This window comes from Oncorhynchus tshawytscha, unplaced genomic scaffold, assembly GCF_018296145.1.
Source record: "Oncorhynchus tshawytscha isolate Ot180627B unplaced genomic scaffold, Otsh_v2.0 Un_contig_5383_pilon_pilon, whole genome shotgun sequence".
Lineage (NCBI taxonomy): Eukaryota > Metazoa > Chordata > Actinopteri > Salmoniformes > Salmonidae > Oncorhynchus > Oncorhynchus tshawytscha.
The window spans coordinates 132751-157553 of NW_024609457.1; the positions used below are offsets into that span (position 1 = coordinate 132751).

At 50.0% G+C, this 24803-nt stretch overlaps 1 protein-coding gene across 1 annotated transcript in view; it reads right to left on the minus strand.

The window, feature by feature from the left end:
• Positions 1 to 547: 547 nt before the first annotated feature.
• The window catches only part of LOC112215497 (E3 ubiquitin-protein ligase SMURF1), a gene marked incomplete at its 5' end in the record, with an annotated part of 42140 nt that continues 17884 nt past the window's right edge, over positions 548 to 24803 (minus strand). The window contains 5 exon segments of the mRNA XM_042315390.1: positions 548 to 626; positions 1097 to 1275; positions 1378 to 1492; positions 24379 to 24482; positions 24657 to 24803. Of these exon segments, the coding sequence (XP_042171324.1) occupies positions 548 to 626; positions 1097 to 1275; positions 1378 to 1492; positions 24379 to 24482; positions 24657 to 24803 (624 nt within the window).

Genomic DNA, 24803 nt, shown 5'->3' on the forward strand with positions numbered 1-24803 from the left:
GACAGGTATAACAGACAGACAGGTACAACAGACAGACAGGTACAACAGACAGGTATAACAGACAGACAGGTACAACAGACAGACAGGTACAACAGACAGACAGGTACAACAGACAGGTATAACAGACAGACAGGTACAACAGACAACAGGTATAACAGACAGACAGGTATAACAGACAGGTACAACAGGACACAACAGACAGACAGGTACAACAGACAGACAGGTACAACAGACAGGTACAACAGACAGACAGGTACAACAGACAGACAGGTACAACAGACAGGTACAACAGACAGACAGGTACAACAGACAGACAGGTACAACAGACAGGTATAACAACAGACAGGTACAACAGACAGACAGGTACAACAGACAGACAGGTATAACAGACAGGTACAACATACAGACAGGTACAACAGACAGACAGGTATAACAGACAGACAGGTATAACAGACAGGTATAACAGACAGGTATAACAGACAGGTATAACAGACAGGTATAACAGACAGGTACGGTTACCGGGAGGTTCTGACCGTTGGGTTTCAGCTCATGTTGAAGGAACTTCCCGAAGGCACTGTGTTCCACGACAGAACGTATGATCTAGAACCGACGAGATGTCATTCTCCCACACACACACACACACACACACACACACCACACACACACACACACAGATAACATTGTAATACCCAGAAACGAAGAGACACTGCTGGCACAAAGCTAGTGTAATTCCTAGTGTGTGGTACTCACAGTATCCAGACTCGTGTCTAGTCCAGGATCAGTAAGGCTAGTGTAATTCCTAGTGTGTGGTACTCACAGTATCCAGACTCGTGTCTAGTCCAGGATCAGTAAAGCTAGTGTAATTCCTAGTGTGTGGTACTCACAGTATCCAGACCAGACACGTGTCTAGTCCAGGATCAGTAAAACTAGTGTAATGCCTAGTGTGTGGTATTCACGGTATCCAGACTCTTGTGTAGTCCAGGGTCAGTAAAGTTAGAGTAATTACTAGTGTGTGTGTGTGGTACTCACAGTATCCAAACTCTTGTCTAGTCCAGGGTCAGTAAAGCTAGTGTAATTACTAGTGTGTGGTACTCACAGTATCCAGACCAGACTCTTGTGAAGTTCAGGATCAGTGGTCTCCAGGTCTTGTAGCATAATAGGTTTCCCCAGCAGCTGCTTGTAGAAGGGCAGGGTGAAGCCTCCGTTGATATAGTGACTATGGAACACTGCCAGGCCCATCACACGACCCACAAAGTGGAAATACGACAGGTGGTCCTATACACACACCATCATCATCATCATCACCAGTACTCACAGGGTTGATCTGTAGTGTGTGTGTACTCACAGGGTTAATCTGTAATGTGTGTGTGTACTCACAGGGTTGATAGAGGAGTCAGGGTTGATCTGTAGTGTGTAAATGTTGTCTGTTGAGTACTGGAACAGGCCGTAGTACGGGTTCAACATCTCATGGCACAGCAGGTACAGCCACTCCCTGTATAACCCGAATACAACGTTACCACAGCAGGTACAGCCACTCCCTGTATAACCTGAATACAATGTTACCACAGCAGGTACAGCCACTCCCTGTATAACCTGAATACAACGTTACCACAGCAGGTACAGCCACTCCCTGTATAACCATAATACAACGTTACCACAGCAGGTACAGCCACTCCCTGTATAACCACAATACAATGTTACCACAGCAGGTACAGCCACTCCCTGTATAACCTTAATACAACATTATTACAACGTTACCACAGCAGGTACAGCCACTCCCTGTATAACCATAATACAACATTATTACAATGTTACCACAGCAGGTACAGCCACTCCCTGTATAACCATAATACAATGTTACCACAGCAGGTACAGTCACTCCCTGTATAACCACAATACAACGTTACCACAGCAGGTACAGCCACTCCCTGTATAACCACAATACAATGTTACCACAGCAGGTACAGCCACTCCCTGTATAACCATAATACAACATTATTACAATGTTACCACAGCAGGTACAGCCACTCCCTGTATAACCACAATACAATGTTACCACAGCAGGTACAGCCACTCCCTGTATAACCATAATACAACGTTACCACAGCAGGTACAGCCACTCCCTGTATAACCATAATACAATGTTACCACAGCAGGTACAGCCACTCCCTGTATAACCACAATACAATGTTACCACAGCAGGTACAGCCACTCCCTGTATAACCATAATACAACATTATTACAATGTTACCACAGCAGGTACAGCCACTCCCTGTATAACCACAATACAATGTTACCACAGCAGGTACAGCCACTCCCTGTATAACCACAATACAATGTTACCACAGCAGGTACAGCCACTCCCTGTATAACCATAACACAATGTTACCACAGCAGGTACAGCCACTCCCTGTATAACCATAATACAATGTTACCACAGCAGGTACAGCCACTCCCTGTATAACCACAACACAATGTTACCACAGCAAGTACAGCCACTCCCTGTATAACCATAATACAATGTTACCACAGCAGGTACAGCCACTCCCTGTATAACCACAATACAATGTTACCACAGCAAGTACAGCCACTCCCTGTATAACCATAATACAATGTTACCACAGCAGGTACAGCCACTCCCTGTATAACCTTAATACAACGTTATTACAACGTTACCACAGCAGGTACAGCCACTCCCTGTATAACCACAATACAACGTTACCACAGCAGGTACAGCCACTCCCTGTATAACCACAATACAATGTTACCACAGCAGGTACAGCCACTCCCTGTATAACCATAATACAACATTATTACAATGTTACCACAGCAGGTACAGCCACTCCCTGTATAACCTTAATACAATGTTACCACAGCAGGTACAGCCACTCCCTGTATAACCATAATACAATGTTACCACAGCAGGTACAGCCCCTCCCTGTATAACCATAATACAACGTTACCACAGCAGGTACAGCCACTCCCTGTATAACCATAATACAATGTTACCACAGCAGGTACAGCCACTCCCTGTATAACCTCAATACAACGTTATTACAACGTTACCACAGCAGGTACAGCCACTCCCTGTATAACCATAATATAATGTTATTACAATGTTATTACAATGTTACCACAGCAGGAACAGCCACTCCCTGTATAACCATAATACAACATTATTACAATGTTACCACAGCAGGAACAGCCACTCCCTGTATAACCATAATACAACATTATTACAATGTTACCACAGCAGGTACAGCCACTCCCTGTATAACCATAATACAATGTTACCACAGCAGGTACAGTCACTCCCTGTATAACCATAATACAATGTTACCACAGCAGGTACAGTCCCTCCCTGAATAACCATAATACAATGTTATTACAATGTTATCTCAGCAGGTACATGTTTGACTAATGGTGTTTCTGCACCAATCAAGAGACTGGTGTTTGACTAGCCGTGTTTCTGCACCTAGCAAGAGACTGGTGTTTCTGCACCTAGCAAGAGACTGGTGTTTGACTAGTGTTGTTTCTGCACCTAGCAAGAGACTGGTGTTACTGCACCTAGCAAGAGACTGGTGTTTCTGCACCTAGCAAGAGACTGGTGTTTCTGCACCTAGCAAGAGACTGGTGTTTGACTAGTGTTGTTTCTGCACCTAGCAAGAGACTGGTGTTTCTGCACCTAGCAAGAGACTGGTGTTTCTGCACCTAGCAAGAGACTGGTGTTTCTGCACCTAGCAAGAGACTGGTGTTTGACTAGTGTTGTTTCTGCACCTAGCAAGAGACTGGTGTTTCTGCACCTAGCAAGAGACTGGTGTTTCTGCACCTAGCAAGAGACTGGTGTTTCTGCACCTAGCAAGAGACTGGTGTTTGACTAGTGTTGTTTCTGCACCTAGCAAGAGACTGGTGTTTCTGCACCTAGCAAGAGACTGGTGTTTCTGCACCTAGCAAGAGACTGGTGTTTCTGCACCTAGCAAGAGACTGGTGTTTCTGCACCTAGCAAGAGACTGGTGTTTCTGCACCTAGCAAGAGACTGGTGTTTCTGCACCTAGCAAGAGACTGGTGTTTCTGCACCTAGCAAGAGACTGGTGTTTCTGCACCTAGCAAGAGACTGGTGTTTGACTAGCTGTGTTTCTGTGATGGCAGAGTTTGCACAACAACAAAAAATACCCATGTGATTCATACAAATAATCCAATGGTTCTGCCAGGTCAGACTACAGGTCAGACTACAGGTCAGACTACAGGTCAGACTACAGGTCAGACTACAGGTCAGACTACGGGTCAGACTACGGGTCAGACTACGGGTCAGACTACGGGTCAGACTACGGGTCAGACTACAGGTCAGACTACAGGTCAAACTACGGGTCAGACTACGGGTCAGACTACGGGTCAGACTACGGATCAGACTACGGGTCAGACTACAGGTCAGACTACAGGTCAGACTACAGGTCAGACTACGGGTCAGACTACAGGTCAGACTACAGGTCAGACTACGGGTCAGACTACGGGTCAGACTACGGGTCAGACTACAGGTCAGACTACAGGTCAGACTACGGGTCAGACTACGGGTCAGACTACAGGTCAGACTACAGGTCAGACTACAGGTCAGACTACAGGTCAGACTACGGGTCAGACTACAGGTCAGACTACGGGTCAGACTACAGGTCAGACTACGGGTCAGACTACAGGTCAGACTACGGGTCAGACTACAGGTCAGACTACAGGTCAGACTACAGGTCAGACTACAGGTCAGACTACGGGTCAGACTACGGGTCAGACTACGGGTCAGACTACAGGTCAGACTACAGGTCAGACTACGGGTCAGACTACGGGTCAGACTACAGGTCAGACTACAGGTCAGACTACGGGTCAGACTACGGGTCAGACTACGGGTCAGACTACAGGTCAGACTACAGGTCAGACTACAGGTCAGACTACGGGTCAGACTACGGGTCAGACTACGGGTCAGACTACGGGTCAGACTACAGGTCAGACTACGGGTCAGACTACGGGTCAGACTACGGGTCAGACTACAGGTCAGACTACGGGTCAGACTACAGGTCAGACTACAGGTCAAACTACGGGTCAGACTACAGGTCAGACTACGGGTCAGACTACAGGTCAAACTACAGGTCAAACTACAGGTCAGACTACAGGTCAGACTACAGGTCAGACTACAGGTCAGACTACAGGTCAGACTACGGGTCAAACTACAGGTCAGACTACAGGTCAGACTACAGGTCAGACTACGGATCAGACTACAGGTCAGACTACGGGTCAGACTACAGGTCAGACTACAGGTCAGACTACAGGTCAGACTACAGGTCAGACTACAGGTCAGACTACAGGTCAGACTACAGGTCAAACTACAGGTCAGACTACAGGTCAGACTACATTGCCGTTAACATTTAATTGGGAAGGTTTTATGGAAAAGCCTGTAGAAAGAGTTGTTCTGGCATAGCTAACTGGCTAAACACGAGCCACTTTAAACTATACCACTTTATGTTTACATGCCCTACATTACTCATCTCACATGTTTCTACTGTACTCGATACCAGCTACTGTATCTTGCCTATGCCGTTCTGTACCATCACTCATTCATATATCTTTATGTACATATTCTTTATCCCTTTACACTTGTGTGCATAAGGTAGTAGTTTTGGAATTGTTAGTTAGATTACTCGTTGGTTATTACTGCATTGTCGGAACTAGAAGCACAAGCATTTCGCTACACTCGCATTAACATCTGCTAACCATGTGTATGTGACAAATACATTTGATTTGAAACAACGTGGTCAACAGGGATTCCCTTGCCCAGCTAACTGGCTAAACAACGTGGTAGACAGGGACTCCCATGACCAGCTAACTGGCTAAACAACGTGGTAGACAGGGATTCCCTTGCCCAGCTAACTGGCTAAACAACGTGGTAGACAGGGACTCCCATGACCAGCTAACTGGCTAAACAACGTGGTAGACAGGGCCTCCCATGCCCAGCTAACTGGCTAAACAACGTGGTAGACAGGGACTCCCATGACCAGCTAACTGGCTAAACAACGTGGTCGACAGGGCCTCCCATGACCAGCTAACTGGCTAAACAACGTGGTAGACAGGGACTCCCATGACCAGCTAACTGGCTAAACAACGTGGTAGACAGGGACTCCCATGACCAGCTAACTGGCTAAACAATGTGGTAGACAGGGACTCCCATGACCAGCTAACTGGCTAAACAACGTGGTCGACAGGGCCTCCCATGACCAGCTAACTGGCTAAACAACGTGGTCGACAGGGCCTCCCATGACCAGCTAACTGGCTAAACAACGTGGTCGACAGGGCCTCCCATGACCAGCTAACTGGCTAAACAACGTGGTAGACTGGGGACTCCCATGCCCAGCTAACTGGCTAAACAATGTGGTAGACAGGGGATCCCATGCCCAGCTAACTGGCTAAACAATGTGGGAGACAGGGGATCCCATGCCCAGCTAACTGGCTAAACAACGTGGTCGACAGGGATTCCCATGCCCAGCTAACTGGCTAAACAACGTGGTAGACAGGGACTTCCATGCCCAGCTAAACAACGTGGTAGACAGGGACTTCCACGCCCAGCTAAACAACGTGGTAGACAGGGACTCCCATGCCCAGCTAACTGGCTAAACAACGTGGTCGACAGGGATTCCCAGGCCCAACTAACTGGCTAAACAATGTGGTAGACAGGGGATCCCATGCCCAGCTAACTGGTTAAACAACGTGGTAGATAGGGACTCCCATGCCCAGCTAAACAACGTGGTAGACAGGGACTCCCCAGCTAACTGGCTAAACAACGTGGTAGACAGGGATTCCCAACTAACTGGCTACACAACGTGGTTGACAGGGGATCCCATGACCAGCTAACTGGCTAAACAACGTGGTAGACCGGGACTTCCATGCCCAACTAAACAACATGGTAGGTGGGGCTCCCATGTCCAGCTAACTGGCTAAACAACGTGGTCGACAGGGATTCCCATGCCCAGCTAACTGGCTAAACAACGTGGTAGACAGGGATTCCCATGCCCAGCTAACTGGCTAAACAATGTGGTAGACAGGGGATCCCATGACCAGCTAACTGGCTAAACAACGTGGTCGACAGGGATTCCCATGCCCAGCTAACTGGCTAAACAACGTGGTAGACAGGGATTCCCATGCCCAGCTAATTGGCTAAACAATGTGGTAGACAGGGCCTCCCATGCCCAGCTAAACAACGTGGTAGACAGGGATTCCCAGCTAACTGGCTAAACAACATGGTCGACAGGGCCTCCCATGCCCAGATAACTGGCTAAACAATGTGGTCGACAGGGACTCCCATGCCCAGCTAAACAACGTGGAAGACAGGGGCTCCCATGCTCAGCTAACTGGCTAAACAACGTGGTAGACAGGGACTCCCATGCCCAGCTAAACAACATGGTAGGTGGGGCTCCCATGCCCAGCTAACTGGCTAAACAACGTGGTCGACAGGGACTCCCATGCCCAGCTAAACAACGTGGTAGACAGGGACTCCCTTGTCCAGCTAACTGGCTAAACAACGTGGTAGACATGGACTCCCATGCCCAGCTAAACAACGTGGTAGACAGGGACTCCCTTGTCAGGCTAACTGGCTAAACAACGTGGTAGACATGGACTCCCATGCCCAGCTAAACAACATGGTAGGTGGGGCTCCCATGCCCAGCTAACTGGCTAAACAACGTGGTCGACAGGGACTCCCATGCCCAGCTAAACAACGTGGTAGACAACGTGGTAGACAGGGACTCCCATGCCCAGCTAAACAACGTGGTAGACAGGGACTCCCATGCCCAGCTAAACAACGTGGTAGACAGGGACTCCCATGCCCAGCTAAACAACGTGGTAGGTGGGGCTCCCATGCCCAGCTAACTGGCTAAACAACGTGGTCGACAGGGATTCCCATGCCCAGTTAAACAACGTGGTAGGTGGGGCTCCCATGCCCAGCTAACTGGTTAAACAACGTGGTAGACAGGGGCTCCCATGCCCAGCTAACTGGTTAAACAACGTGGTAGACAGGGGCTCCCATGCCCAGCTAACTGGCTAAACAACGTGGTAGACAGGGATTCCCCAGCTAACTGGCTAAACAACGTGGTTGACAGGGGATCCCATGACCAGCTAACTGGCTAAACAACGTGGTAGACAGGGACTCCCATGCCCAGCTAACTGGCTAAACAACGTGGTAGACACGGATTCCCATGCCCAGCTAACTGGCTAAACAACGTGGTAGACAGGGGATCCCATGACCAGCTAAACAACGTGGTAGACAGGGACTCCCATGCCCAGCTAAACAACGTGGTAGACACGGATTCCCATGCCCAGCTAACTGGCTAAACAACGTGGTAGACAGGGACTCCCATGCCCAGCTAACTGGCTAAACAACGTGGTAGACAGGGATTCCCATGCCCAGCTAACTGGCTAAACAACGTGGTCGACAGGGCTTCCCATGCCCAGCTAACTGGCTAAACAATGTGGTAGACAGGGACTCCCATGCCCAGCTAAACAACGTGGTAGACAGGGATTCCCCATCTAACTGGCTAAACAACATGGTCGACAGGGCCTCCCATGCCCAGATAACTGGCTAAACAACGTGGTCGACAGGGATTCCCATGCCCAGTTAAACAACGTGGTAGGTGGGGCTCCCATGCCCAGCTAACTGGCTAAACAACGTGGTCGACAGGGATTCCATGCCCAGCTAAACAAAGTGGTAGGTGGGGCTCCCATGCCCAGCTAACTGGTTAAACAACGTGGTAGACAGGGATTCCCATGCCCAGATAACTGGCTAAACAATGTGGTCGACAGGGACTCCCATGACCAGCTAACTGGCTAAACAACGTGGTCGACAGGGCCTCCCATGCCCAGATAACTGGCTAAACAATGTGGTTGACAGGGGATCCCATGACCAGCTAACTGGCTAAACAACGTGGTAGACAGGGGATCCCATGACCAGCTAACTGGCTAAACAACGTGGTAGACAGGGGAACCCATGACCAGCTAACTGGCTAAACAACGTGGTCGACAGGGATTCCCATGCCCAGCTAACTAGCTAAACAACATGGTAGACAGGAACTTCCATGCCCAGCTAAACAACGTGGTAGACAGGGACTCCCATGCCCAGATAACTGGCTAAACAACGTGGTCGACTGGGATTCCCATGCCCAGCTAAACAACGTGGCAGACAGGGGCTCCCGTGCCCAACTAACTGGCTAAACAACGTGGTCGACAGGGGATCCCATGACCAGCTAACTGGCTAAACAACATGGTCGACAGGGATCCCATGCCCAGCTAACTGGCTAAACAAGGTGGTCGACAGGGATTCCCATGCCCAGCTAACTGGCTAAACAAGGTGGTAGACAGGGATTCCCATGCCCAGCTAACTGGCTAAACAACGTGGTCGACAGGGCTTCCCATGCCCAGCTAACTGGCTAAACAATGTGGTAGACAGGGACTCCCATGCCCAGCTAAACAACGTGGTAGACAGGGATTCCCCATCTAACTGGCTAAACAACATGGTCGACAGGGCCTCCCATGCCCAGATAACTGGCTAAACAACGTGGTAGACAGGGACTCCCATGCTCAGCTAACCGGCTAAACAACGTGGTAGACAGGGATTCCCATGCCCAGCTAACTGGCTAAACAACGTGGTAGACAGGGACTCCCATGCCCAGCTAAACAACGTGGTAGACAACGTGGTAGACAGGGACTCCCATGCCCAGCTAAACAACATGGTCGACAGGGCCTCCCATGCCCAGATAACTGGCTAAACAATGTGGTCGACAGGGACTCCCATGACCAGCTAACTGGCTAAACAACGTGCTAGACAGGGACTCCCATGCCCAGCTAAACAACGTGGTAGACAGGGACTCCCATGCTCAGCTAACCGGCTAAACAACGTGGTAGACAGGGATTCCCATGCCCAGCTAACTGGCTAAACAACGTGGTAGACAGGGACTCCCATGCCCAGCTAAACAACGTGGTAGACAACGTGGTAGACAGGGATTCCCATGCCCAGCTAACTGGCTAAACAACGTGGTAGACAGGGACTCCCATGCCCAGCTAAACAACGTGGTAGACAGGGACTCCCATGCCCAGCTAAACAACGTGGTAGGTGGGGCTCCCATGCCCAGCTAACTGGTTAAACAACGTGGTCGACAGGGATTCCCATGCCCAGCTAACTGGCTAAACAACGTGGTCGACAGGGATTCCATGCCCAGCTAAACAACGTGGTAGGTGGGGCTCCCATGCCCAGCTAACTGGTTAAACAACGTGGTATACAGGGATTCCCATGCCCAGCTAACTGGCTAAACAATGTGGTAGACAGGGGATCCCATGCCCAGCTAACTGGTTAAACAACGTGGTAGACAGGGGCTCCCATGCCCAGCTAACTGGCTAAACAACGTGGTAGACAGGGATTCCCCAGCTAACTGGCTAAACAACGTGGTTGACAGGGGATCCCATGACCAGCTAACTGGCTAAACAACGTGGTAGACAGGGACTCCCATGCTCAGCTAACTGGCTAAACAACGTGGTAGACACGGATTCCCATGCCCAGCTAACTGGCTAAACAACGTGGTAGACAGGGGATCCCATGACCAGCTAAACAACGTGGTAGACAGGGATTCCCATGACCAGCTAAACAACGTGGTAGACAGGGGATCCCATGACCAGCTAACTGGTTAAACAACGTGGTAGACATTTTTATTTATTTATTTTTTATTTATTTCACCTTTATTTAACCAGGTAGGCTAGTTGAGAACAAGTTCTCATTTACAACTGCGACCTAGCCAAGATAAAGCATAGCAGTGTGAGCAGACAACACAGAGTTACACATGGAATAAACAATTAACAAGTCAATAACACAGTAGAAAACAAAGGGGGAGTCTATATACATTGTGTGCAAAAGGCATGAGGAGGTAGACGAATAGTTACAATTTTGCAGATTAACACTGGAGTGATAAATGATCAGATGGTCATGTACAGGTAGAGATATTGGTGTGCAAAAGAGCAGAAAAGTAAATAAATAAAAACAGTATGGGGATGAGGTAGGTGAAAATGGGTGGGCTATTTACCAATAGACTATGTACAGCTGCAGCGATCGGTTAGCTGCTCAGATAGCTGATGTTTGAAGTTGGTGAGGGAGATAAAAGTCTCCAACTTCAGCGATTTTTGCAATTCGTTCCAGTCACAGGCAGCAGAGTACTGGAACGAAAGGCGGCCAAATGAGGTGTTGGCTTTAGGGATGATCAGTGAGATACACCTGCTGGAGCGCGTGCTACGGATGGGTGTTGCCATCGTGACCAGTGAACTGAGATAAGGCGGAGCTTTACCTAGCATGGACTTGTAGATGACCTGGAGCCAGTGGGTCTGGCGACGAATATGTAGCGAGGGCCAGCCGACTAGAGCATACAAGTCGCAGTGTTGGGTGGTATAAGGTGCTTTAGTGACAAAACGGATGGCACTGTGATATACTGCATCCAGTTTGCTGAGTAGAGTGTTGGAAGCCATTTTGTAGATGACATCGCCGAAGTCGAGGGTTGGTAGGATAGTCAGTTTTACGAGGGTAAGCTTGGCGGCGTGAGTGAAGGAGGCTTTGTTGCGGAATAGAAAGCCGACTCTTGATTTGATTTTTGATTGGAGATGTTTGATATGAGTCTGGAAGGAGAGTTTGCAGTCTAGCCAGACACCTAGGTACTTATAGATGTCCACATATTCAAGGTCGGAACCATCCAGGGTGGTGATGCTAGTCGGGCATGCGGGTGCAGGCAGCGATCGGTTGAAGAGCATGCATTTGGTTTTACTAGCGTTTAAGAGCAGTTGGATTCCCATGACCAGCTAAACAACGTGGTAGACAGGGACTCCCTTGTCCAGCTAACTGGCTAAACAACGTGGTAGACAGGGACTACCCAGCTAACTGGCTAAACAACGTGGTAGACAGGGATTCCCAGCTAACTGGCTAAACAACGTGGTTGACAGGGATTCCCATGCCCAGCTAACTGGTTAAACAACGTGGTAGACAGGGCTTCCCATGCCCAGCTAAACAACGTGGTAGACAGGGACTCCCATGCCCAGCTAACTGGCTAAACAACGTGGTAGACAGGGATTCCCATGCCCAGCTAAATAACGTGGTAGACAGGGATTCCCATGCCCAGCTAAACAACGTGGTAGACAGGGACTCCCATGCCCAGCTAACTGGTTAAACAACGTGGTAGACAGGGATTCCCATGCCCAGCTAACTGGCTAAACAATGTGGTAGACAGGGACTCCCATGCCCAGCTAAACAACGTGGTAGACAGGGACTCCCATGCCCAGCTAAACAACGTGGTAGACAGGGACTCCCATGCCCAGCTAAACAACGTGGTAGACAGGGACTCCCATGCCCAGCTAACTGGTTAAACAACGTGGTAGACAGGGATTCCCATGCCCAGCTAACTGGCTAAACAATGTGGTAGACAGGGATTCCCATGCCCAGCTAACTGCTAAACAACGTGGTAGACAGGGATTCCCATGCCCAGCTAAACAATGTGGTAGACAGGGCTTCCCATGCCCAGCTAACTGGCTAAACAACGTGGTAGACAGGGATTCCCATGCCCAGCTAAACAACGTGGTAGACAGCGACTCCCATGCCCAGCTAACTGGTTAAACAACGTGGTAGACAGGGCTTCCCATGCCCAGCTAACTGGTTAAACAACGTGGTAGACAGGGATTCCCATGCCCAGCTAACTGGCTAAACAATGTGGTAGACAGGGATTCCCATGCCCAGCTAACTGCTAAACAACGTGGTAGACAGGGACTCCCATGCCCAGCTAAACAATGTGGTAGACAGGGCTTCCCATGCCCAGCTAACTGGCTAAACAACGTGGTAGACAGGGATTCCCATGCCCAGCTAAACAACGTGGTAGACAGCGACTCCCATGCCCAGCTAACTGGTTAAACAACGTGGTAGACAGGGCTTCCCATGCCCAGCTAACTGGCTAAACAATGTGGTAGACAGGGACTTCCATGCCCAGCTAAACAACGTGGTAGACAGGGATTCCATGCCCAGCTAACTGGTTAAACAACGTGGTAGACAGGGATTCCCATGCCCAGCTAACTGGCTAAACAATGTGGTAGACAGGGACTCCCATGCCCAGCTAAACAACGTGGTAGACAGCGACTCCCATGCCCAGCTAACTGGCTAAACAATGTGGTAGACAGGGACTCCCATGCCCAGCTAAACAACGTGGTAGACAGCGACTCCCATGCCCAGCTAACTGGCTAAACAACGTGGTAGACAGGGACTCCCCAGCTAACTGGCTAAACAACGTGGTAGACAGGGACTCCCCAGCTAACTGGCTAAACAATGTGGTAGACAGGGACTCCCCAGCTAACTGGCTAAACAACGTGGTAGACAGGGATTCCCCAGCTAACTGGCTAAACAACGTGGTTGACAGGGATTCCCATGCCCAGCTAACTGGTTAAACAACGTGGTAGACAGGGCTTCCCATGCCCAGCTAAACAACGTGGTAGACAGGGACTCCCATGCCCAGCTAACTGGCTAAACAACGTGGTAGACAGGGTTTCCCATGCCCAGCTAAATAACGTGGTAGACAGGGATTCCCATGCCCAGCTAAACAACGTGGTAGACAGGGACTCCCATGCCCAGCTAACTGGTTAAACAACGTGGTAGACAGGGATTCCCATGCCCAGCTAACTGGCTAAACAATGTGGTAGACAGGGGCTCCCATGCCCAGCTAAACAACGTGGTAGACAGGGACTCCCATGCCCAGCTAAACAACGTGGTAGACAGGGACTCCCATGCCCAGCTAAACAACGTGGTAGACAGGGACTCCCATGCCCAGCTAACTGGTTAAACAACGTGGTAGACAGGGATTCCCATGCCCAGCTAACTGGCTAAACAATGTGGTAGACAGGGATTCCCATGCCCAGCTAACTGCTAAACAACGTGGTAGACAGGGACTCCCATGCCCAGCTAAACAATGTGGTAGACAGGGCTTCCCATGCCCAGCTAACTGGCTAAACAACGTGGTAGACAGGGATTCCCATGCCCAGCTAAACAACGTGGTAGACAGGGATTCCCATGCCCAGCTAACTGGTTAAACAACGTGGTAGACAGGGACTCCCATGCCCAGCTAACTGGCTAAACAATGTGGTAGACAGGGACTTCCATGCCCAGCTAAACAACGTGGTAGACAGGGATTCCCATGCCCAGCTAACTGGTTAAACAACGTGGTAGACAGGGATTCCCATGCCCAGCTAACTGGCTAAACAATGTGGTAGACAGGGACTCCCATGCCCAGCTAAACAACGTGGTAGACAGCATCTCCCATGCCCAGCTAACTGGCTAAACAATATGGTAGACAGGGACTCCCATGCCCAGCTAAACAACGTGGTAGACAGCGACTCCCATGCCCAGCTAACTGGCTAAACAACGTGGTAGACAGGGACTCCCCAGCTAACTGGCTAAACAACGTGGTAGACAGGGACTCCCCAGCTAACTGGCTAAACAACGTGGTAGACAGGGACTCCCCAGCTAACTGGCTAAACAACGTGGTAGACAGGGACTCCCATGCCCAGCTAAACAACGTGGTAGACAGCGACTCCCATGCCCAGCTAACTGGCTAAACAATGTGGTAGACAGGGACTCCCATGCCCAGCTAAACAACGTGGTAGACAGCGACTCCCATGCCCAGCTAACTGGCTAAACAACGTGGTAGACAGGGACTCCCCAGCTAACTGGCTAAACAACGTGGTAGACAGGGACTCCCCAGCTAACTGGCTAAACAACGTGGTAGACAGGGACTCCCCAGCTAACTGGCTAAACAACGTGGTAGACAGGGACTCCCCAGCTAACTGGCTAAACAACGTGGTAGACAGGGACTCCCATGCCCAGCTAAACAACGTGGTAGACAACGTGGTAGACAGGGACTCCCATGCCCAGCTAAACAACATGGTCGACAGGGCCTCCCATGCCCAGATAACTGGCTAAACAATGTGGTCGACAGGGACTCCCATGACCAGCTAACTGGCTAAACAACGTGCTAGACAGGGACTCCCATGCCCAGCTAAACAACGTGGTAGACAGGGACTCCCATGCTCAGCTAACCGGCTAAACAACGTGGTAGACAGGGATTCCCATGCCCAGCTAACTGGCTAAACAACGTGGTAGACAGGGACTCCCATGCCCAGCTAAACAACGTGGTAGACAACGTGGTAGACAGGGATTCCCATGCCCAGCTAACTGGCTAAACAACGTGGTAGACAGGGACTCCCATGCCCAGCTAAACAACGTGGTAGACAGGGACTCCCATGCCCAGCTAAACAACGTGGTAGGTGGGGCTCCCATGCCCAGCTAACTGGTTAAACAACGTGGTCGACAGGGATTCCCATGCCCAGCTAACTGGCTAAACAACGTGGTCGACAGGGATTCCATGCCCAGCTAAACAACGTGGTAGGTGGGGCTCCCATGCCCAGCTAACTGGTTAAACAACGTGGTATACAGGGATTCCCATGCCCAGCTAACTGGCTAAACAATGTGGTAGACAGGGGATCCCATGCCCAGCTAACTGGTTAAACAACGTGGTAGACAGGGGCTCCCATGCCCAGCTAACTGGCTAAACAACGTGGTAGACAGGGATCCCCAGCTAACTGGCTAAACAACGTGGTTGACAGGGGATCCCATGACCAGCTAACTGGCTAAACAACGTGGTAGACAGGGACTCCCATGCCCAGCTAACTGGCTAAACAACGTGGTAGACAGGGACTCCCATGCTCAGCTAACTGGCTAAACAACGTGGTAGACACGGATTCCCATGCCCAGCTAACTGGCTAAACAACGTGGTAGACAGGGGATCCCATGACCAGCTAAACAACGTGGTAGACAGGGATTCCCATGACCAGCTAAACAACGTGGTAGACAGGGGATCCCATGACCAGCTAACTGGTTAAACAACGTGGTAGACATTTTTATTTATTTATTTTTTATTTATTTCACCTTTATTTAACCAGGTAGGCTAGTTGAGAACAAGTTCTCATTTACAACTGCGACCTAGCCAAGATAAAGCATAGCAGTGTGAGCAGACAACACAGAGTTACACATGGAATAAACAATTAACAAGTCAATAACACAGTAGAAAACAAAGGGGGAGTCTATATACATTGTGTGCAAAAGGCATGAGGAGGTAGACGAATAGTTACAATTTTGCAGATTAACACTGGAGTGATAAATGATCAGATGGTCATGTACAGGTAGAGATATTGGTGTGCAAAAGAGCAGAAAAGTAAATAAATAAAAACAGTATGGGGATGAGGTAGGTGAAAATGGGTGGGCTATTTACCAATAGACTATGTACAGCTGCAGCGATCGGTTAGCTGCTCAGATAGCTGATGTTTGAAGTTGGTGAGGGAGATAAAAGTCTCCAACTTCAGCGATTTTTGCAATTCGTTCCAGTCACAGGCAGCAGAGTACTGGAACGAAAGGCGGCCAAATGAGGTGTTGGCTTTAGGGATGATCAGTGAGATACACCTGCTGGAGCGCGTGCTACGGATGGGTGTTGCCATCGTGACCAGTGAACTGAGATAAGGCGGAGCTTTACCTAGCATGGACTTGTAGATGACCTGGAGCCAGTGGGTCTGGCGACGAATATGTAGCGAGGGCCAGCCGACTAGAGCATACAAGTCGCAGTGTTGGGTGGTATAAGGTGCTTTAGTGACAAAACGGATGGCACTGTGATATACTGCATCCAGTTTGCTGAGTAGAGTGTTGGAAGCCATTTTGTAGATGACATCGCCGAAGTCGAGGGTTGGTAGGATAGTCAGTTTTACGAGGGTAAGCTTGGCGGCGTGAGTGAAGGAGGCTTTGTTGCGGAATAGAAAGCCGACTCTTGATTTGATTTTTGATTGGAGATGTTTGATATGAGTCTGGAAGGAGAGTTTGCAGTCTAGCCAGACACCTAGGTACTTATAGATGTCCACATATTCAAGGTCGGAACCATCCAGGGTGGTGATGCTAGTCGGGCATGCGGGTGCAGGCAGCGATCGGTTGAAGAGCATGCATTTGGTTTTACTAGCGTTTAAGAGCAGTTGGATTCCCATGACCAGCTAAACAACGTGGTAGACAGGGACTCCTTGTCCAGCTAACTGGCTAAACAACGTGGTAGACAGGGACTACCCAGCTAACTGGCTAAACAACGTGGTAGACAGGGATTCCCCAGCTAACTGGCTAAACAACGTGGTTGACAGGGATTCCCATGCCCAGCTAACTGGTTAAACAACGTGGTAGACAGGGCTTCCCATGCCCAGCTAAACAACGTGGTAGACAGGGACTCCCATGCCCAGCTAACTGGCTAAACAACGTGGTAGACAGGGATTCCCATGCCCAGCTAAATAACGTGGTAGACAGGGATTCCCATGCCCAGCTAAACAACGTGGTAGACAGGGACTCCCATGCCCAGCTAACTGGTTAAACAACGTGGTAGACAGGGATTCCCATGCCCAGCTAACTGGCTAAACAATGTGGTAGACAGGGACTCCCATGCCCAGCTAAACAACGTGGTAGACAGGGACTCCCATGCCCAGCTAAACAACGTGGTAGACAGGGACTCCCATGCCCAGCTAAACAACGTGGTAGACAGGGACTCCCATGCCCAGCTAACTGGTTAAACAACGTGGTAGACAGGGATTCCCATGCCCAGCTAACTGGCTAAACAATGTGGTAGACAGGGATTCCCATGCCCAGCTAACTGCTAAACAACGTGGTAGACAGGGATTCCCATGCCCAGCTAAACAATGTGGTAGACAGGGCTTCCCATGCCCAGCTAACTGGCTAAACAACGTGGTAGACAGGGATTCCCATGCCCAGCTAAACAACGTGGTAGACAGCGACTCCCATGCCCAGCTAACTGGTTAAACAACGTGGTAGACAGGGCTTCCCATGCCCAGCTAACTGGTTAAACAACGTGGTAGACAGGGATTCCCATGCCCAGCTAACTGGCTAAACAATGTGGTAGACAGGGATTCCCATGCCCAGCTAACTGCTAAACAACGTGGTAGACAGGGATTCCCATGCCCAGCTAAACAATGTGGTAGACAGGGCTTCCCATGCCCAGCTAACTGGCTAAACAACGTGGTAGACAGGGATTCCCATGCCCAGCTAAACAACGTGGTAGACAGCGACTCCCATGCCCAGCTAACTGGTTAAACAACGTGGTAGACAGGGCTTCCCATGCCCAGCTAACTGGCTAAACAATGTGGTAGACAGGGACTTCCATGCCCAGCTAAACAACGTGGTAGACAGGGATTCCCATGCCCAGCTAACTGGTTAAACAACGTGGTAGACAGGGATTCCCATGCCCAGCTAACTGGCTAAACAATGTGGTAGACAGGGACTCCCATGCCCAGCTAAACAACGTGGTAGACAGCGACTCCCATGCCCAGCTAACTGGCTAAACAATGTGGTAGACAGGGACTCCCATGCCCAGCTAAACAACGTGGTAGACAGCGACTCCCATGCCCAGCTAACTGGCTAAACAACGTGGTAGACAGGGGCTCCCCAGCTAACTGGCTAAACAACGTGGTAGACAGGGACTCCCCAGCTAACTGGCTAAACAATGTGGTAGACAGGGACTCCCCAGCTAACTGGCTAAACAACGTGGTAGACAGGGATTCCCCAGCTAACTGGCTAAACAACGTGGTTGACAGGGATTCCCATGCCCAGCTAACTGGTTAAACAACGTGGTAGACAGGGCTTCCCATGCCCAGCTAAACAACGTGGTAGACAGGGACTCCCATGCCCAGCTAACTGGCTAAACAACGTGGTAGACAGGGTTTCCCATGCCCAGCTAAATAACGTGGTAGACAGGGATTCCCATGCCCAGCTACTGGTTAAACAACGTGGTAGACAGGGACTCCCATGCCCAGCTAACTGGTTAAACAACGTGGTAGACAGGGATTCCCATGCCCAGCTAACTGGCTAAACAATGTGGTAGACAGGGGCTCCCATGCCCAGCTAAACAACGTGGTAGACAGGGACTCCCATGCCCAGCTAAACAACGTGGTAGACAGGGACTCCCATGCCCAGCTAAACAACGTGGTAGACAGGGACTCCCATGCCCAGCTAACTGGTTAAACAACGTGGTAGACAGGGATTCCCATGCCCAGCTAACTGGCTAAACAATGTGGTAGACAGGGATTCCCATGCCCAGCTAACTGCTAAACAACGTGGTAGACAGGGACTCCCATGCCCAGCTAAACAATGTGGTAGACAGGGCTTCCCATGCCCAGCTAACTGGCTAAACAACGTGGTAGACAGGGATTCCCATGCCCAGCTAAACAACGTGGTCGACAGGGGATCCCATGACCAGCTAACTGGCTAAACAACGTGGTCGACAGGGAATCCCATGCCCAGCTAACTAGCTAAACAACATGGTAGACAGGGACTTCCATGCCCAGCTAAACAACGTGGTAGACAGGGACTCCCATGCCCAGCTAACTGGCTAAACAACATGGTAGACAGGGATTCCCATGCCCAGATAACTGGCTAAACAATGTGGTCGACAGGGACTCCCATGACCAGCTAAACAACGTGGCAGACAGGGGCTCCCGTGCCCAGCTAACTGGCTAAACAACATGGTAGACAGGGACTCCCATGCCCAGCTAAACAACGTGGTAGACAGCGACTCCCATGCCCAGCTAACTGGCTAAACAACGTGGTAGACAGGGACTCCCCAGCTAACTGGCTAAACAACGTGGTAGACAGGGACTCCCCAGCTAACTGGCTAAACAACGTGGTAGACAGGGACTCCCCAGCTAACTGGCTAAACAACGTGGTAGACAGGGACTCCCATGCCCAGCTAAACAACGTGGTAGACAGCGACTCCCATGCCCAGCTAACTGGCTAAACAATGTGGTAGACAGGGACTCCCATGCCCAGCTAAACAACGTGGTAGACAGCGACTCCCATGCCCAGCTAACTGGCTAAACAACGTGGTAGACAGGGACTCCCCAGCTAACTGGCTAAACAACGTGGTAGACAGGGACTCCCCAGCTAACTGGCTAAACAACGTGGTAGACAGGGACTCCCCAGCTAACTGGCTAAACAACGTGGTAGACAGGGACTACCCAGCTAACTGGCTAAACAACGTGGTAGACAGGGATTCCCCAGCTAACTGGCTAAACAACGTGGTTGACAGGGGATCCCATGACCAGCTAACTGGCTAAACAACGTGGTAGACAGGGACTCCCATGCTCAGCTAACTGGCTAAACAACGTGGTAGACACGGATTCCCATGCCCAGCTAACTGGCTAAACAACGTGGTAGACAGGGGATCCCATGACCAGCTAAACAACGTGGTAGACAGGGATTCCCATGACCAGCTAAACAACGTGGTAGACAGGGGATCCCATGACCAGCTAACTGGTTAAACAACGTGGTAGACATTTTTATTTATTTATTTTTTATTTATTTCACCTTTATTTAACCAGGTAGGCTAGTTGAGAACAAGTTCTCATTTACAACTGCGACCTAGCCAAGATAAAGCATAGCAGTGTGAGCAGACAACACAGAGTTACACATGGAATAAACAATTAACAAGTCAATAACACAGTAGAAAACAAAGGGGGAGTCTATATACATTGTGTGCAAAAGGCATGAGGAGGTAGACGAATAGTTACAATTTTGCAGATTAACACTGGAGTGATAAATGATCAGATGGTCATGTACAGGTAGAGATATTGGTGTGCAAAAGAGCAGAAAAGTAAATAAATAAAAACAGTATGGGGATGAGGTAGGTGAAAATGGGTGGGCTATTTACCAATAGACTATGTACAGCTGCAGCGATCGGTTAGCTGCTCAGATAGCTGATGTTTGAAGTTGGTGAGGGAGATAAAAGTCTCCAACTTCAGCGATTTTTGCAATTCGTTCCAGTCACAGGCAGCAGAGTACTGGAACGAAAGGCGGCCAAATGAGGTGTTGGCTTTAGGGATGATCAGTGAGATACACCTGCTGGAGCGCGTGCTACGGATGGGTGTTGCCATCGTGACCAGTGAACTGAGATAAGGCGGAGCTTTACCTAGCATGGACTTGTAGATGACCTGGAGCCAGTGGGTCTGGCGACGAATATGTAGCGAGGGCCAGCCGACTAGAGCATACAAGTCGCAGTGTTGGGTGGTATAAGGTGCTTTAGTGACAAAACGGATGGCACTGTGATATACTGCATCCAGTTTGCTGAGTAGAGTGTTGGAAGCCATTTTGTAGATGACATCGCCGAAGTCGAGGGTTGGTAGGATAGTCAGTTTTACGAGGGTAAGCTTGGCGGCGTGAGTGAAGGAGGCTTTGTTGCGGAATAGAAAGCCGACTCTTGATTTGATTTTTGATTGGAGATGTTTGATATGAGTCTGGAAGGAGAGTTTGCAGTCTAGCCAGACACCTAGGTACTTATAGATGTCCACATATTCAAGGTCGGAACCATCCAGGGTGGTGATGCTAGTCGGGCATGCGGGTGCAGGCAGCGATCGGTTGAAGAGCATGCATTTGGTTTTACTAGCGTTTAAGAGCAGTTGGATTCCCATGACCAGCTAAACAACGTGGTAGACAGGGACTCCCTTGTCCAGCTAACTGGCTAAACAACGTGGTAGACAGGGACTACCCAGCTAACTGGCTAAACAACGTGGTAGACAGGGATTCCCCAGCTAACTGGCTAAACAACGTGGTTGACAGGGATTCCCATGCCCAGCTAACTGGTTAAACAACGTGGTAGACAGGGCTTCCCATGCCCAGCTAAACAACGTGGTAGACAGGGACTCCCATGCCCAGCTAACTGGCTAAACAACGTGGTAGACAGGGTTTCCCATGCCCAGCTAAATAACGTGGTAGACAGGGATCCCATGCCCAGCTAAACAACGTGGTAGACAGGGACTCCCATGCCCAGCTAACTGGTTAAACAACGTGGTAGACAGGGATTCCCATGCCCAGCTAACTGGCTAAACAATGTGGTAGACAGGGGCTCCCATGCCCAGCTAAACAACGTGGTAGACAGGGACTCCCATGCCCAGCTAAACAACGTGGTAGACAGGGACTCCCATGCCCAGCTAAACAACGTGGTAGACAGGGACTCCCATGCCCAGCTAACTGGTTAAACAACGTGGTAGACAGGGATTCCCATGCCCAGCTAACTGGCTAAACAATGTGGTAGACAGGGATTCCCATGCCCAGCTAACTGCTAAACAACGTGGTAGACAGGGACTCCCATGCCCAGCTAAACAATGTGGTAGACAGGGCTTCCCATGCCCAGCTAACTGGCTAAACAACGTGGTAGACAGGGATTCCCATGCCCAGCTAAACAACGTGGTAGACAGGGATTCCCATGCCCAGCTAACTGGTTAAACAACGTGGTAGACAGGGACTCCCATGCCCAGCTAACTGGCTAAACAATGTGGTAGACAGGGACTTCCATGCCCAGCTAAACAACGTGGTAGACAGGGATTCCCATGCCCAGCTAACTGGTTAAACAACGTGGTAGACAGGGATTCCCATGCCCAGCTAACTGGCTAAACAATGTGGTAGACAGGGACTCCCATGCCCAGCTAAACAACGTGGTAGACAGCATCTCCCATGCCCAGCTAACTGGCTAAACAATATGGTAGACAGGGACTCCCATGCCCAGCTAAACAACGTGGTAGACAGCGACTCCCATGCCCAGCTAACTGGCTAAACAACGTGGTAGACAGGGACTCCCCAGCTAACTGGCTAAACAACGTGGTAGACAGGGACTCCCCAGCTAACTGGCTAAACAACGTGGTAGACAGGGACTCCCCAGCTAACTGGCTAAACAACGTGGTAGACAGGGACTCCCATGCCCAGCTAAACAACGTGGTAGACAGCGACTCCCATGCCCAGCTAACTGGCTAAACAATGTGGTAGACAGGGACTCCCATGCCCAGCTAAACAACGTGGTAGACAGCGACTCCCATGCCCAGCTAACTGGCTAAACAACGTGGTAGACAGGGACTCCCCAGCTAACTGGCTAAACAACGTGGTAGACAGGGACTCCCCAGCTAACTGGCTAAACAACGTGGTAGACAGGGACTCCCCAGCTAACTGGCTAAACAACGTGGTAGACAGGGACTACCCAGCTAACTGGCTAAACAACGTGGTAGACAGGGATTCCCCAGCTAACTGGCTAAACAACGTGGTTGACAGGGATTCCTATGCCCAGCTAACTGGTTAAACAACGTGGTAGACAGGGCTTCCCATGCCCAGCTAAACAACGTGGTAGACAGGGATTCCCATGCCCAGCTAACTGGTTAAACAACGTGGTAGACAGGGATTCCCATGCCCAGCTAACTGGCTAAACAATGTGGTAGACAGGGACTCCCATGCCCAGCTAAACAACGTGGTAGACAGCGACTCCCATGCCCAGCTAACTGGCTAAACAATGTGGTAGACAGGGACTCCCATGCCCAGCTAAACAACGTGGTAGACAGCGACTCCCATGCCCAGCTAACTGGCTAAACAACGTGGTAGACAGGGACTCCCCAGCTAACTGGCTAAACAACGTGGTAGACAGGGACTCCCCAGCTAACTGGCTAAACAACGTGGTAGACAGGGACTCCCCAGCTAACTGGCTAAACAACGTGGTAGACAGGGACTACCCAGCTAACTGGCTAAACAACGTGGTAGACAGGGATTCCCCAGCTAACTGGCTAAACAACGTGGTTGACAGGGATTCCCCAGCTAACTGGCTAAACAACGTGGTTGACAGGGGATCCCATGCCCAGCTAAACAACGTGGTAGACAGGGATTCCCCAGCTAACTGGCTAAACAACGTGGTAGACAGGGGTTCCCATGCCCAGCTAACTGGCTAAACAATGTGGTAGACAGGGATTCCCAGCTAACTGGCTAAACAACGTGGTAGACAGGGACTCCCCAGCTAACTGGCTAAACAACGTGGTAGACAGGGACTCCCCAGCTAACTGGATAAACAACGTGGTAGACAGGGATTCCCCAGCTAACTGGATAAACAATGTGGCAGACAGGGACTCCCATGCCGTGACTTCTTCAGAAAGTTGCAGGAAATACAAATCACTGATTCACCTTTTATATTCTTTAGAGAAACATGTGGCTTTGGATCAAAATGATACAAAATGTTCCCAAATGCCAACGTGGCTGGTGGAAGACATTCTCACCTGCCAATGCCTTCTGGGTGGTGGGTGTTAATTTCCCACCCTGCACACAGCAGGTATGGGCACCCGCCATGACCAGAAAACAACGTCATCACAACGTAACCACAACGTCATCACAACGTCATCACAACGTAACCACAATCCAACGTTAGTACAACAGACTGTCACCTTGCCACTCCTCCGTAGTCCAGTCCTTCCTCTCCTCTAAACTTCACCATCAGTCGTTTCTTCAGATCCTTGGGTCTCATCTTCATGATCTGACGATAAGACTCCTACACACGCACACACAATTAAAGAAAATATAACCTGAAGAAAAATCCATCTTGTATTGTGTAGGCATGCCTATAAAAGTAAAGGTGGGTATGTGTGAGTCTCTGTGTGTGTGTGTGTGTGTGTGTGTGTGTGTGTGTGTGTGTGTATATATATATATATATATATGTACATACCTCAAAGATCTCGTCTCGTGAGACCTCTATGCGACAGTGTCCGGCCTGTGGTTGCTGTAGTGACAGCTCGTGTCGGAGCAGCTTCAGTTTGTGGACCAGGTCTCTCTCATAACGCAGTGTCACCTCCCCTTCTCCTCCCTCCTCCCC